Here is a 17311-nt window from a genome sequence, read left to right on the forward strand (position 1 = left end):
CGTCCATTGTCTGAATGGACGTCCATTAGCTGAAAAGGCAGTAACTTCCATTCCAAATGAGAATGTAGTTGGTGGGAGCAGATGAAGATACGGGAAGACTGCGGGCTGGGTGCATAAAGGGAGTGATACGGAACAGCACTTGGCACTCCCATGCTTTACTTTGGGGGAGCCGGCAACAATAGCCTAAGCTGCAACTGTAAATACCCAGAAATGGAGTTTAATAACTGAAGTGTAATTAAGCAGTCACTTGGGAAATGGATGTATTCATTCTCCTCCCTGGTATTTTGTCTGAAGGACTGGAATCCATGGGAGTGCCTTCATTACTGAGCTGTATGATAATGCTCCATTTTCATATGTGCTGGTAAATTCTGTCTGGCTTAATGAGTCCTCCATGTCTGTTCTTCACTGCTGCCATACAGGTATTCCAGGCCTCCTCTCCTCCTCTCTCTGCTTGGTGGGTAGACAAGTCATGGGAGATCGATTTGTAATCTTTCTAAGCTGCCCTGAGGTTAAATCTCCCACACGAGTGAATGATTTTCCTCCAGAATATTTTTATAAAAGCGTGTATTTATAATTTATAAAGCCTTTCATTAAGAACTCAAGAGTGTTAATGAGCACTGGATGCGAACTAAGCCAACCAGAGATAAAACTTAGGGATAAGGATGCTTAGTCCATGCATTCTAGTTGGGTTTGGATATGGAATAGATATTAAGCCATCCATCTCTGGCAAAATGGGAGCAGTTTGGGGCATGCTCAGAGGCATAACTTAATATGAAGTTATTAACTCTAGAACTCTACTGATAAAAACTTAGGTGCCCATAATTTAAGTGCTGGAGGGTAGACCAGGAGTTTGAGGGTTACACTTTTCTGTCCAAACTAAGATGACCTCACTTGTAGGTAATTCTTTGAGGCAAGTGGTTGCTTGTGGTCTTACAGTTCTGAAGATTCCCGATATAATAAGGATGTACCGTATCTAGCAAAATGTTCCTGTTGTACAAGGAAACTGAGGAGTCTCCTCTGTGTTCAGATGAGTGATAGTGATTTTACTATCCATTCACCTGTCATGGGCTGACAGAACTGAAGCCAGGCAATTGGCAGCTTGCTTCTTGGGTTCTCATAAGGAAAAGAACATTACCAGTAGTTTTCATATTAACCTTCTGTATCTATGTCTAATGGTAAGGACCACTCTGTCAACGTCTTTGTTTCTGATATCCAGCGTTTAATGTGCTCACAGCTGTTCTGTTTTCCCTCTTTGTAAAATAATCTCAGAAGAACTGTCAGTCATAGCTGGTAGTTTTTTTGTTGGTGTTTTTTTCTTTTCTCTTCTTCAACTGAAATAGATTAGGAGCATCATGCAGGGTGGACACGCGCTTTTTTTTTGGGTAGCAGACCTATGTAAGTTGTGACATGGGTCTTGTGATACCTCTTCAGTCGTGATATGCCTTTCAAGTTTGAAATGAAAGTTTAAGAAACTCAAACAAACCAGAGGACTAGTTCTGGGTCCTCTCTTCTGGTAGTTTGGGTCCTGGGACATGGTGCTTTGTGAACTCCAGTATTGCAAAAAAAAAAAAAAAAAATTGTGTTCAGAATGCTGATAGAGATAATGAAAAGGAAATGACACCCTTTACGTTTAGGTTCCTATTGGTCTTTCTTCAGTTTAAATAAAAGATGTATGTCAGACAAAGGATTCAGTTGACTGATTGCGCTATTTCTAGGTCAGGTAGGTCCTGTTTAGAAGTTTTGAACTCTTACACTAGTTATGATAAGCATATTAAAGAAAAAATACATAATCATCTTTTTTTTTGGTTCATAGTTCATAAAAAGGTCTCCATGCTTTGTCAGGTAATAGAAATTGTGAAAGAGCTGGTAAGATGTGCATTCAGGGCTGTTTTTCTCATTAAAGAGAACAGGTTAGAAATTGTTGACTGCAATAATAACAGTACGCAAACTGTTTTTTGCTAAGAATAAAAGATTTCATACTGGTATCTATTGATTTCAAGGAAAGCAAAGGCAATGTGGAGACTTGCAAAGCTCTACATCTATTGTAAATAAGCAGTTGTATTATGTTCTATATAAAGAACACAGGAACCCTGGTTAAAGACTGTTTTATATCTCTAACAAAGTTGAATATTAAAATACAGAGCAGAAAAATGCTGAAAAACTTCTAGCTGATAGTACAAAACATGTTAACCTGAAAATACATTTACAAGATACTAATTTCTGTTTAGTTTTATGGAGGGGGAAATGATAACTTTCTATATACATATTTTACTATTTGACAAAACTGATTATTTCACTCAAGCGTGTTTCAGGGCTACATGCTTACATCATTAAAAAAATAAGGGTTATTTCAGAATGTTTTTCTACTGTGTTTTGTCCAGAGCTAGAGCAGTTTTGGGAGAATGAATGCTTTAAGCTTGTTTCAGTTGCCCATTTCCCTCTGTAATTTTACTAGTTTATGGGATCTTTTGAAAATGACTTTTTGCAGTTCTTTGAAATTGGCGTAATAAATTGCATGTGCATGATTAAGGGTAGCATTTTGGCTTCTAGAATTCTCATTACTTTCTACAGTCTTTGAGATGGCAAACGCAGCTCATGATGTGATTAGCTAGCTCACAAACTCATTTTTTGATGAGCTGTCAACCAAGGATCCCACATCTTTTTGCTAGAGATGCCCTCTAGTCTCTCTTCAACCTTTGCCAATGCATGAGTTTGTCCCCAGGTGCAAGACAGCATTTGTTTGAGCTTCCTGTCAGCCTATTCTTTCAGGTTGTTGAGCTCCCTCTGAATGGCACTCCTGCCCTCAAGTCTATCAACCATGTCCCCAGTCCAGCTACTTGGTGACTCTTGTGCAAATTTGCACGTTCTGTTCCATTGTCCAGGGTGTTGAAGTTAAGTTGTGTTGATAGACATCAGCCCCTGAGGAATGGCCTCTGTAACAATGTGCTAGTCAAACTTCAAGGAGTGCCAGTTCGGCTTTAAAGTATTGACAGCTACCCTTTCAGCCTGGTAATCCGGACAATTTCCCGTCCATCTTGCAGCCCACACATCCTTCCGATTTTGCAACAAAAATACAACGAGACTGCATTGAAAACCTTGCAAACTTCAAGGTAGACAACCTCCCTGGTACTTTCCTTGTGCACTGAACCAGTCATCTCACCGAAGAGGGCACATTTAGCAGGGGTGATGTGCCATTTGCAAATCCATGTTGGCTGTTCCCAGTCACCTTGCTGTTGTTCTTGTGCTTGGAAGGGGCTTCCACAAGGACTTGTTCTATAACTTTTGGGACTGAGGTGAGGGTGGTCATCCTGTTCCCCCGGTGTTTCTTCTTCATCTTTTTGAAGGTGACTATACATTTACCTTTTTGTGGGGGCATCCACCGATCACCACTACTCTTCAGATGTCATAGGGAGAGACCTCTTGTCCCGCGTAATATGTGCATCCCATCTGGATCAATAAGCTAACATATTTCCAGTTTGCTTAAGTTGTCCTTAAGTTGATGCTTCTTGCTAGTTTCAGCTGCAGCTGTGGATTTCCTAACTTTATCCCTGCATGCCTGGAAAGTGCTTCTGTGTTCCTTCTGGGTAACTTGTCTCAGGTTCCACCTTCTGTAAGATTTCTTTTTGGTTTTGAGCTTCGTTAGAAGTTCCACATTTATCCAAACAGCAGATCAATCGGACCTTTCTCATCTCCTGTGGAGGTTGTCCTTGAAGATCAACAGCTGTCTTGGGCACCTTTGTCATTCATGACCATCTCTCATGAGATCCAGCCAAGCAGATCCCTGAATAAGCTGAAGTCCATTTCCCTATAATCCAGTTTTTTTCGTTTGTTCTGCTACTTGCCTTTCTTACTTCCCTGAGGATCTTGAGCTTTACTATCTTGTGGTTGCCGCAGCCAAGGCAGCTGCTGATTTCCACGTCCCTGATTAGGGTGGGTTTTGTTAAATTTATGAGTAGAAAATTCAGTAGAGCAACACTTCTAGTCTGTTTGTTCAGCTTTTGTGTCGATACATGTCCTCAATGCGTTCAGAGTCTGGATTGCTTGTGCCCTACTGTGTTGCTTTTCCAGCGGATGAACTGGTAGCTCTATTCCACCTTGAAGACCAACGGTAAATGTGTGAAAGCTTCCCTTGTTGCCATGTCCTGTATGTGTCTCACATCACATCTCCAGCACCTCGAGAGCTTGGTTTAGTCAGGTTTAGAAGATACCCTCCTCATGATTCCCAAATTCCTTTTGGTATGTAGAAACAGTAACTAAGTACACGTATAGTTTATGGGAGACTGAATGTGTTTGCCATCCAAAGGCAAATGACTTATTTGGCATATATCAGGTGAAAGTTTGGGTTTGTTTCCATATATTTCGAAACACAAACAGATGATTTAAACCTTGTCATTTCTGCCTCAGTCTATAATTTAATTTGCCCTAAATAATCAACGTATATCTACTCATCTGTTTCTTCTTCATCAGGGAGAGAGATACTTGTGTTGAGCTGTTTGTATCTCCTATTCTGCATATCCTAGAATCAAAATTAAAAAACTTTCAGTATTATATTGTGATAAAAGTGATCTGTACTGGTAGTAGATGCAGTGTAGGAAACAGAAGTCTGATCTAATGGAATGTGTTGAAAAGCAATGGCTAATGTTTTGGCTAGTTTGTTAGCCAAATTTTGAAAGGAAAAAAATACAAACAAACATAAAAAGCCCCCAACACTCCCAATCCACAAAAAGCCCAGAAGCAGTAACATGCTGCAGCTTTTCAGATGGTGTTCAGGAGTAGACTGTTATAATGGTGGTAGTGTATATTAATTCAATATTACCTATTTAAGTCTTTGGAAGCTTTGTATTTCTTCTGGGGATGAAGCGTTATGAGAAAGAACCAAGAATACAAACTTGGTTCTTTTTTGAAAGGATTTGTTAACTCTGCACTTAACTAGCTGAATGTATTTTTAATATTATGTTCTTTTTGAATGTGGAAAAGAATACCTTGTGTAAAGTAATACTGTTGGCTTTGAATTATAACGAACGTGCAAAATGTAAAGAATCTGTTATTTACTCTTTAGGATTTTACACATTTATTTAGTGTGGATTGGGTGTTTCTTTTGGTTTTGTCTGTATCATCTGTTTTAAAATCTATCTTAAAACCTGACACAGGCTTCAAGCCGTGAAGAAGATGAACAAGTGGTCCTTGTCAGAACAGATCAAAGTGGAAGGGCATGGCCTGTGACCGCACCAACTGAACCACAGGAGCCAAAAGGAGGACGGAGAAAGCGACAGATGGTAAGTTTTAAAAATGTGCGTACGGAAGTGTAATTCTGAAATGATTTTGTAGTTTTACTTTTCTGATGCCATAATTAATATGAGTGTCTTATCAGAATGTCAATAGGTAGTTAAAAAGTTCCTTTCGCAAGATGATTGTAATTAAGTGTTAGAGTACATATTTATTAAGCATATATTAAGTTTATTTTCAGACTGCGTTTCCCTAGGGATCACTTAGGGCTTGTTTAAATGCACATTCAAGGAAAAGTAAGTTTTTCAAGTTATCACAATCTCTTAGCCAAATAGTTTATATTACATAAAGTTACGTAAATAATGAAGATTAGCAGAGGTGAGAATTTCCAAAGTAAGAAAGATTTTACTGAGATACTCAGGTCTCAGGGGGTAATTTTCCTCTGCTTTTCTCCTGATCAAAAGTACTGCTACTGCTGATAATAAAACTTATGACCTAATCTTTGTAACGAAGTACTTTGGGGAACAGTGAGAAGCTTGGAGGCTGGAGCAGTGTTTTATTCTTAGGATACTAGCTTGCAACAGTAAATAAACTAATATTTTGATCTTCTTGGGGTAAGAGATGACAATACGTCATATTTCTAGCAAGCATGTTCCTGATTAGTAGGACAGATCAGTTTGTGACACTGCTATGGAGGAGTGAAAGGCACAAGAGGGTGAGGAATTGGTTGTCATCCTCCTGTTGTTTCCATTTTGGAAAATTCCATCTTCCTTTATGTTAATGACCATTCCCTATGCTCCTTCAGGATTTAGTTTAGTCCTGCCCTAAAGGACAAACTCTGTTGTGTACTCTAAGATGGCAACATTTCCCAGCAGAGTTACCACATTTTACAAGTTTTCAGTAGTGTCTGATTGCTGTGTTTCAGTAGTGTCTGTGGCTTGATGATTCAAAAGCTTCTGTAAATAATGAAGATTACTTTTTGAAATATTCAGTTTTTGAGAGCTGATTAATTGTTTCAGTGAATTACTGTACATCTTTCCTGAGTGGTAATGTTGTAGCTCTGATAGTTTACGGATATAAAAGATACAGCGATTGCGGGAAGAGGCTATATTTTTATTTAGACATACTGATGCAACTGAAAAAAGGGGAAGATGTTCTTTTCCTTAGGTCAAATGAAGCAGCAAGCCCAATTGTATCAGATGTGCTCTGTGTGTGTGTGTTCATGATTCTTTAAACTTGTTGAAATTATTAGGATCTAAATTTTATTGTTGTTCTTTCTCACTAGGTTAATATTTATTTTCAATGTTTGTTTCCAGGTCCCTACTCATATAGATAAAGAAAGAGTAAGGTATTTTCAGGATGATGATAGTATGAACCTGAACGATTTGGTCAAAAATGAGAAGATGAGAACAGCAGAGGATCAAAACTCACTGTTCATGCGTATGGCATCAAAGGTAAGGTGTCATGTGTATGGCTTTTTAATTAAGCATTCTGTTATTAGAACTATCAGGAGGACATAATGCCTCAGTGCTCTAGGTATGTTGCTTTTGCTTGAGGATTCTGATTGTCTTGAATAATAATAATATCTGTTGTAAGGTGGTCCTGGTAGATGTTATCAAAGTGATGGAAATTTGCATGTGTGGAGAAAATGCGGTGCGTTCAGTTTCTTCATAGAGGTGATTGTGTTGTTGCTCTGCCTGTAGAGTTTGATGCTTTTGAGGTGAACACTTTTACAGTGTGCTGTACATTAATAGGTTACTTACGCCCAACAAAGCAGGTTTTCCCTAAATTAATGACGAATAAAAGCAGTGTTTTCTTAGTATTTAGAATGTCTCAGCAATCTAGAAGTTACAAGAATCAATGAAATTTGAAGCAAACTACCTGAAATTCCATCAGGATGTCCTGGATAATGAGATAATTTATGCTTGCAGGCCACACGGATTTGTACATTATGGTTCTGTGAGTGATTCCACTTAGAAGAGCTGCCAGTTCACGGACAGATACTGCAGTGCAAATGGAATGATTAATTTCTGTCATCCAAACTGAATAATAAAGGATACTTTCTGTGCTTGATATGGAAGTGTTTGACAGAGGTGATTTCCAATAGCTACAACATATGGTTTCTCTAGCATGCTTCAAATAATACTAGTTTACTGCTCCAGTATTTTGTGTACCCCTGAGCAGGTTTTGAAGAAGCTTGTTAGCATGGAATTAATACCATCACAGACAAAATTTGTTTTTCCATTTATCTAGAAGGCAGACAAGGTCCTGGAGAGTAAGTTTCGGGTTTTTTTGTTTTTTTTTTTTTACTTTTAAAAATTCTCCTTCTTCAGGTGATACTTGAAAGAATTGAAAAAGCCATGGTAGTGCCCAGCTTTCTGTGTCCTACAGTGAGTGCTTAGGAGAAAGAGTATAAGAACAGGTCACATTTCTGATGATACAGCCTTTATGTATTGCGGTACTTAAAGGGGGCCTATGGGAAAGACGGGGCCAGACATTTTAACAGGGCCTGTTGCAATAGGACAAGGGGTAATGGCTTTAAACTAAAAGAGGGAAGATTAGGACTAGATATAAGGAGGAAATCTTTTACAATGAGGGTGGTGAAACAGTGGAACACGTTGCCCAAAGATGTGGTAGGTGCCCCATCCCTGTAATCACTCCAGGTCAGGTTGGACAGGGCTCAGAGTAACCTGATGTAGTTGAAGATGTCCCTGCTTGTTGCAGGGGGTTGGACTAGATGACTTTTAAAAGTACCTTCCTACCCAAACTATTCTTTGATTCTAAGTTTTTTCTACTCTCATGTCCTTTAGCAATTTGGAAGTTTTTATGGTACCTGCTTACCTGGTATTTCTCTCTGCTTTTGGTTTATGGAGAGTTGTGTTAATAGGGGATTGGGCTGAGTATCCCGTTACTTCCTTTCTATGGGTCCTCATCTCCCATTCTGTCATTTGTACCTATTGTTAGAAGGTATGAGCTATAATAATTGAATTTGAAGAAAACAGAAACCCAAATCCTGTACACGTAACATCTTTGGCTGGCATTCTTGTATCTGCAGCCAGTTCCTCAATGATTGTAGTTAATTTCACTGTAAGGATTTCTGGGACAATGGTGACATTTGACCCATTTAGGAATGGTACAGGAATGGCCCGGCTCAGGATGTAGTTGTTTTAAAAAGTAGATCCTGTACAACTGAGGCTGAACTTTGGCAACTGAACTTCTACATCCATATAGTAAAGGAAAATGCAATATAGTGTTTAACTTCTATAAAGAGGCAGTTATGAAGAAATGTGGAATCTATTTAGTGGGAGTTTAAAATGAGTCCATAAAGAGAAAATGCTTGCGGGTTATGAGGGACTCTGTAGTAGTCAGTGCTAATTGCACGTGTATGCCACTGGTAAAAACATTCTGAGGGAGTGGACACCCTCCCAAAATGGGATAAAAATTTGTTTAATAGTTTTTATTTAAAAATAAATCCAAGGGTGAGTGACCAGAATAATAAAGAGCTTTTGGAGGTTAAAAGAAAAATCAAATCCAGAACTAAACCATTATTTAAAAAGTACTTGTCGTGTCCAAGTAAGGAGAATGGAAAAGAGCATGAGCTTAGCAGGCTTAGAAGTAAGCTTTGATAAGAAAGATTGAAAAATTATCTTGAGGGAATTACTTTAAGTAATTATTTTGAGCTTGCTAAAAGCATAAAACTAGGAGTTAAATGCATTGGAAGCAAGAAGCCTGAGGGAATGTGGTGTTGAAAAAACCTGATCAAGGTATAATTAGAGCATTTAGGAAGGATAAGTGCACGCCACAAGAACTAATGAACTGTTTGCATTAATATCCTCTATAAATGAGGTCAGAGTGATTCTTTTGCATGAGCCATTATTTACAGTGAATAAGTGAAAAACTGTCTCAAGTTAACAGTGTCAGTAAAATGAACTTTAAAATTAATTTATAGAAATTCATGACTCTAAAAAGACACTTGAATTTGAGATGAATAATAACAAATGACTAAAACCGAATGGTCCTCACTTAAGCGGTCTGAAAGAAGTTGCCATGCTGAACTATGAACTGCGGAGTGTAATCTTTATTCATCCTGAGAAACAGAAGATGGTGAATATAGTGGCAATATTTAAAAAGAAAACAGAAGTAAATGTTTATTTTTTATAATAAAAGGAGGTTACCAGTGGATTCGTCAGAAATCTCTTCTGTTCAACACATACATAAACCATCTGGAGGAAGGGATACTTTGTGACCTGACAATTTGTTATTGTTCCATAATTATGTAACTGTCAAAAATAGAGGTCATTGTAAATTGTAGAATTTCAAAATACATAGCTGGGATTTTTCTAACGTTGTGAAACTTATATCTGAACTGATTATTAAGATTAACTTCAGAGAGTTTCTGGAGAGATGTACATATTTTAGTGGTTTAAGTCATCTGTCCTATTTTGAATTCCATCTGAAAGACATTATGAGTATAAAAGGAATTAAGATGTCTAGCTCAGACACAGGAGATTATGCTATAGACCTCTCAAATCCTACCATAGGTATCAAGGCAATAAATTCAGATGAAAGTCAAGGTTGATGAATGCAGAGTGATGGTAATCGTGAAGCTGAGTGAAGCCATAACTGTGCATATACCACAAGAGGCTGTTACTACTTGATTTGAGAGTCATTGTGAGTCTGTGAACATCGTCTCAGCGCTGGTGGGATTAAAAAGAGAAACAGAGTTTTGGGGATTGTGAAAAAAGGGAATTTATGGCCAATTTAAAACATAAAAGGCTACTACGGTGCACCCATGGTGCACCCATAGCTTGAGGGGTACCCAAGCTTGCGAAGCGTACCCTGTGGTCACAGGCACAGGATGGCTGCCAGTTGAAGAAAACCGAAGTAAGCAAAATTTCTTCAGCCTGAGGGGGGAAAAAGGCAGCTGGTAGACTAGAACAAAGAATTAGGCTAAAAGTTTAATAGAAAACAACTATTTTTGTTTCTCATATATGAAGTGGTCACAGAGCAGAGCTTAACATGGAAGAGGGTTTTGTTTTTGGGGTTTTTTTTCAGTGAAGAAGGAAATTGTAGAACTTGCACTGTAGGGCATGAGATGTAGTGGGGGCTGTAATTGTGAGTGGGAGGAAAAAAGGTACAGCGACTCTGTGAAGTACAGTTTCATTGGTAAATATTAAATAGGGAAACCTAGATAGGCTTTTGGCTCAGGATTTCTACAGGGTAATGCTTGAGAGCCGCAAGCATGTAGCGGAAGCATCAGCTCTACATGCTTTGTTTATGCTTTTCCCCATAGCTTTTAGGCATTGCTGGAGATTGATTTTGCAACATAAAATGATCACTCAGGGTTCGAGCAAGCAGCTGAGTTTAGTATGTGTCATTCTAAAAACATTTCTTTTTGGTAGTTTTTTGTTTGTTTTGTTTAAGGTTAAAATTTCTTAATAATGTTAGAAGAATGTATTCTATTTCCTGGCTTATGCAACTGCTTTATTTTGATTTGGGAAGACTATGAAGTTCCTACTGTCTTCAGTAAGCTTTGGGTCAGATACTATGTACTGTGGGTTTTTTTTTTCTTACTAGGCAAAGATGCACTACATCACAGTATTTTATTAGAACAAGCTTCTTGAATGAATAGGTAGCTCTTGATTAATCTTTTAGGATTGAGCCATATTATTTATTTACTAGCTAAGTGTGGTGGAGCATGTGCTCAAAGTAGATGTTTTTGTCAATTACTGTTCAAGATGAGGTTGTTCTCTTTTGGCTTTCAAAGGAATCCGTTGCAATGGATTTTTAGTTGTTCAAATTTTAATTCATGGTACTGAAAGTCCTCCCAGTCCCATGCAATGTCACATTTAGGTTTTGAAGGTATTCTTGTTTGGCTTTCATAAAAAGAAGCATCGTAGATGCCAGTCCTTTCCTGTTAAAATCTGAAATGGTAGTTTCTGTACAGGTGATTCCCAGCTCTTTGTCACCACAGAATGTGATGGTCTTCCCCAGATGGTGATTGTTTCTTGATCCTAACTTAAGAAACTGTCTCCTAGGTATCTTGAGTTTTCCATGCCTTTAGGTAGCAGGCATTCTTGTTCACAGCATTGCAGGATCAGCGTTAGTGCTGAAGTGTTGGCAGCTGTCTGAAAATTTGGTTGTTATCACAGATATTCTAGATTTATGTACTTTATAAACCTATACTACAGAGAGTATCTGCGTTATGATCTGGGGGCTCAGTAAGACAATCTTCAGAAATCTTGTTTCTCTCCTAAGTGGATTCATCAAGGTGTTTTTACGTCCAGCAGGAAGTCTAGCAACCAAATCTCTTTTGTCAGTTTTAGTTTGATAACATAGTACACAGATTTGACACATACGATTTACTTTCTCTTTGTGCCTTCATTTGAGAAGTGGAAAAAAGTACCCATAAAAATGAATCTGTCATCTTTCAGAAGAGCGGTGGGAGGAAACTGCTGAAAGTCTATAAATTATATCCTACCTAGAGTGGAAGAAGGGAGATCCTACCTCTTGAATTCTGTTGAATAATTTCATTCATCTTATCAGTCTGAAATGCTTTTGTTGTGATTGTTGTGATTTCTTAGGTGTGGCTACTGGGATAGAAGTTATCCACTTCAGTCAAGGCAATTGCTTTTAAAAAATGAAATATAGGGTATATTTTTTTTACCAACAACCTTCCCTTAAAGATCTCTGTTGCACAATTTCTTCTCATTAGCGTTGGTTTTGCTTCTGTAAGTTCTAATGTCAAATCTGATGCTGACATAATTTGTGGGAAAATGGATGCTTGAGGGGTGGCTCATCCTTAGGTTCAGCTGGATGCCTCTTTTTGGCTGAATGGAAATCAAACCAACATTTGTTTGAATTTCCAAAAAGAAATTTGGTTATTTTTTTTATCTGTGGCATTTATTTGTTGTCTTAAAATTGCTGGCTGCTCAGCCAAGTAAAAAGAAAAGTTAGACTACAAACTCAAGGAGCTTCTGCTACCATAATATGGCCAAATGTGTCTGGGTTTTTTTTATTTAGAGCTTCTATCTTATGGTCAGATTATTTTTCCATATTGTCTGTATCTTGTTCAGTGCAGTGAATGTTGCAGTGTCTGGCAGCAAGGTGGCTCTCCAGTCCTTACAGCTCTTCAGTTATGCAGTGTGGTCACCCTTATTGCCACCTTGAATCCCACGTGAATTTACCACTGTGAACTGAGGAGCCTGAACCCTCCCTGTCTTCATCACCTCGGTCTTGTGCAGCGTGTTTGCCTCTACTCCCATGATGTGTTGGAGCAGCCAGCAGTGTAATTCCCCATGCAGTTGTGGCTGTGGCCAGCCGTGGTTGCCACGACAGCCACTAAACATGTATGCTACAGCACTGTTATTTCCTTCATGGATTTTTTCAGGGCTTTTATCCCTTTGCCAGACTATGACAAAAAGAAAATTCCAGCTGGGTGGCTGTTGAGGATGGAGGAATTCCCACGAACGGGAATGGAAGGAGAAAGATGGACCAGCATACGTTTTCTGGCTTTTGCACAGCTGAATGCTCTGCTCTGCGTGAATATTACCTTCCCAATATTTAGTGGTTTATATGGTATTTCAAATGATATACAGGCTAGTTGTTACACATCTCTGAAGATAATGACATAATTGCAGTTTTGTAAGGGGAATGGGAATATTGAAATAGAAAGATAAAATTCATAAAAGGATTTACTTTCTTAAATAAGACTTGGAAGAAATGTCATTACATAGACCCAAAATCTCTATCAATGAAATCTGTGTCTAATTCCATTGTCAAATGAACTTCTATATGATGTTGTCTCATGCCTGACTCCTACTCAGATTCACAGACTAAACTTCTGTGGAGGTCAATCCATACTTGTCCTAACAACTTCCCACCTGCAAAGTTTCCTTTTCTCAAAAGCTCCGTGAGATCAGATGGAAGGAATATGCCATCTCCTTGCTATTTGGTTGCCTGTTGAGCCTATGTTTTAAATTCAGATGAAAAGCAAATTCTGATTGATCATTCCTCTCTTGCCAATTCTTCTTTTTCTAGTTGGGGTTCTAATACAACCCTGTTGTACTGGAGGCTCTTATCTCCTGTTATTTTTTGGCTTCTGTTCACGGCAGGTTGATGTGGACGTCAGTCGTCTCAAACGGTTTGAAATACAGCCTCTCCCGCAGCCATCCCTTGTATGCTATTACGTCAAACTTACAGACATCATGAAAAAGCCTCAAATCTTTACTTTTCAGTGGTGAAAAAGCTTTTTTAAACAAAAATTAAAAACCCAACACTGATCTTCATAGAATTGGGTTGGAAGGGACCTCAGGGATCATCTGGTCCAACCTTTATCTTTTTGATATATGGAAAAAAGCAGGCCTTAAAGTCTGATTCTTTCATATTTCACTCTTATGCCTAAAGAAAAAAAAAACTGTTTGAAGTTACTGTATTTCTCCTTTTTTCTTTCTTCAGCTTGTAAAGCAGATTGGGTCCTCACTGCTACAGCAGCATGACTATAGGATACAAAAAAAATCAACAAAATATTTGAAAATAGATTTTTTTTCTCCCTGACAGTTTTAGAGCATAAAATAGGTGTGAACTCTTAGGTTTTCATTACTGATAGCTTTAAGTACCCTGTCTGTAGTTCCTTCTGCCCTTGACTGTTGTAAGTAGTTCACTTTTCCCAAATTCATGCTGTTAAGATTTAGGTAATCCTTTCACTTATGTCAATAGATGCTTGTGGGTGTATAGAGACTGATTTCTAGGGTGTTATCTCAATAGAAATTACCTTCTATTTGTACGCATAAATTCTACTAGGGCTTTTTTTTTTCTTTTTGGTTACATTTTACTAAAAGAAAATGAGAAGGATTAATTTGTGGTGTTCATCACACCATTTAAATTTTTGGCCATAAACTCATTTTATTTAAAAAATCTCTGCAGTAGTCTGTAACATGAATTTAAGCAATGAAAAATGCAGAACTATATTAGTAATGCTGACCTTCATTTATGGATTTAGTGAAGGGAGTGTGCTGCTATTACAGGTTTGCAAAAAGGGAATTTGCATGTTGCTTTTCCTTGGTTCTGAAGTCTGTAAAATGGAAAATTGCTTTCAGCCTTATCGGTTTTACTTGCTGTGCAGACCTGCCTGTTGCACAGCTTTGCATTTTCATCACCATAAACCAAAATAGTAGTCTAGAAACATTTTAAAAGCTAAAGTGAAAAATGCAGAATGTTGCTGCTGCTACTATTATGTAATAAAGCTTTTTCTTCTCTTTCTTCACGTGTTGAAGCCATTCTAGCACAGTATGTAGTAGAGATGATAAAACCCTAACGAAGCTCTGGTGCACTGTTGCTTTTTACATTTCCTTAAAGATCTACACATGTGCATGGTTTGCTGTAAAAAAAATTAATATGAAAACCCAAGAGAAAATAATTTCAAGCACCTTGTTCTGTGTTAGGCTACATTTCAGTTCTATGCACTGAACAACTCTGTGTATGTTACGTAGACACAAAGTTAAAGCTGTTCCTGCATGTGGAAACAAACGGACAGCAGTGACAGCTGAATTAGGAAAGAAAACTTGGGAACAGGAGCAACTGCGTAGATGCAGCCCATATGAAATGACTGCATAAGCATTTGGCGTTCTTCCTGAACTATGTTAAAATTACAAGACATGTCGCAAATGAAGACGTGTGCAGGACAGTCTTTTCTAGGCGTTTAAGTTATGGCCAGGGATAACAGTAAAGTTAAATGCTAATCACACTTTTAATAGCAGAATTCTGTGGCTGAAGGTATTTTGTTTGGCTTACATTTCATTTCATTGTCTTGCATATAAAGTTTTCTCTGCAAAATCTATAGTTTTCATTTTTAATAACTGAAGCAAAAAGGAGCGTGGTCCCTAACCATTGAGCAGTATTCTGCTGTTTGTTTATTGCTTGACTTCTGCTGCTCAAAGGTAGTCCTGAACTACCTTGCTCATCATCATTAATCATAATATTTTCCTGTCAGAATCACAAGCCTTAAAAGCACCTGCATGTTGATATATTAAAATCCTTTGCTACTGTGTTTAAAATGTTATTTATTTCACTGGGATGATAGGTTTGGGGAATGCCTATATGCTGAATTATATGTTGAATTAAACCTACAAATTCAGATGTCTGTGTTCGTAGGGAGATTGGAGTTGTAATAAAATTAACGTGATAAGATTCTGCCTTGGTTTGGCTTGAGCAAATGCTATTTGAGATCAGAAAGTCTGTTTTCTGAGGTGATTTTGCTGTAAACAGTAAGTGCTGAATGCTGAATGAACTGTGATGAGATGTATGCATATGTCACTCAGGTTTATATTCTAAAATAATAGTTTATTCTGTATTGCAGCTTCCCAAAATATACTATGAGTACAACATTCCACAAATATTAACTCTGTCATTTAAAGTTGAAGACGTCAGTGTTGCCATGACAATTTAAAGCCAAACTGATACGTTTTATACAATCTATAGACTTTTTTTTCCACAAATTCTCCAAGCAGATGCACTTTTATTAGCTTATATGGAAGTAACTTTAACTGTGATTGCATTAGCAAGAAAACAGGAAAAGCAGAAATTCAATAGTTGCATACAAAATAGAACAAGAAAATAAGCAGAAAAGTACACGTACAACAAAGCCAAAAGTAACCCACCTAGAAAGATGCAGGTATATTTTGTCACCGTACTAATTGCATATAATGGAATTTCTTGTTTCATCCCCAAATTTCAGAGGAAATTTGAAGAAGGAAAAAAGCGTACTCGGGGTATTACATAGGAATAATCCCCGATGATTAGGACTTCTGTCTCTTGAGGTTTCCTTTCAGTATCACAATAACGTGAAATTCTTAGTAGGGCTTTCTTTCCAAAGCGCGCACCCAAAGAGCAAGGAATAGCAGCGGAGGGAGAGATAAGAGACGCAACGGGCAGCACACTTCAGATGGAGTGTGTAGGCAGCCAGCGATGTATGACTCCAGGGGTTTTACTGTAGCAATAAGAAAAACAGAATCAGTTTAAAATTAAGCTCTGAGATACAGTTCCATCACTTGGCAGAAAAATGAGGCTCACCCTGGAGTGTGCCTGATGCAGATCTCCAAGCGTTACTTTTGGAGGTAGCCCCTTGCCAAGGTGCCTAATGGCTTCAGTAACCTAAAAAATTAAAAAAAGACATAAATTATTTGATGAAAAGAATGTTATATAATGAAATTATTCATGTAATCTATTCATATTATTCATGCTAATTATAATGTTAAGGATTTAATCAGCAAATACAACGTTGTATTTTTTCCCTCTCTCGAATCATTCTCATTTATGCATAGTCAGATGCTGATTTCTTTCTGAATTCCCGTGCTGAATGGTTAGCTATCTCTCTCCTTATTTTGGGTTTTGACTACATTTGCACACACTAGATCTATCCAAATGAGGGCCCTAAGGATGACTTTTATCTGTTCCTGAAAGAAGTTTGGATGCCTTCCCTGACTGCTGTTTAAATGTTTGTGTGTTACGGGCCTTTCTTGGCCAGGACAAGCAAAACTGTGGTGCCATCCCTGTAGGTTAAACCAAAACCGTCCATCTGATCCCGTCAGATGGATGATAGAAATGTCATGGTTGTACAGTTCCACTGCGAGGTGTACGAGGCTATGTCATTTTGCCTGATGCTGACTCCTGAAGCTGCCTGTGTATGCTCTGGTTAACTGGTGCTTGCCAAAGGAGAAAGAAAAGTTGGAAAATTGAGGGTGCATATGAAGGCAGAATATGGCAGATGAGCCCAGGGAAAAAAAAAGTGAAATAGGAAGGAAGAAGACAAGGGACTGTGTAGATGATCTGTCTCATGAGAACATCAGTTTAGGTTAGCTCTTGGTTTTGGCCAGCGTCTGGTAGAAACAAGAACATCAGGTGCATTGTCTTTATAGATGACTGAATTTCTTATATTAACTTTCGACAGTTCAGTGATGGTTTTTTAGGACATCCCAGCTTAAAAATGATATGTAAAAGTGACCACCTGCTTCCTTCCGATCTCTGTGCAGCACCTGAAATACAGTGAGTGCAGCACCCAGCACAGTGAGGGAACTGAGTACACAAC

At 38.1% G+C, this 17311-nt stretch overlaps 1 protein-coding gene across 3 annotated transcripts in view; it reads left to right on the forward strand.

The window, feature by feature from the left end:
* CWF19L2 (CWF19 like cell cycle control factor 2) overlaps nt 1-17311 on the forward strand; it is an 87328-nt gene that overhangs the window by 52824 nt on the left and 17193 nt on the right. For all 3 annotated transcript variants that reach the window (XM_082498204.1, XM_082498206.1, XM_082498205.1), the window contains 2 exons: nt 5151-5276; nt 6543-6680. In XM_082498204.1, coding sequence (XP_082354330.1) covers nt 5151-5276; nt 6543-6680 — 264 coding nt within the window. The remainder of the gene's footprint in view (nt 1-5150; nt 5277-6542; nt 6681-17311) is intronic.

The sequence above is a fragment of the Vanellus vanellus genome (assembly GCF_965231255.1).
Source record: "Vanellus vanellus genome assembly, chromosome: 1".
Classification (NCBI taxonomy): Eukaryota; Metazoa; Chordata; class Aves; order Charadriiformes; family Charadriidae; genus Vanellus; species Vanellus vanellus.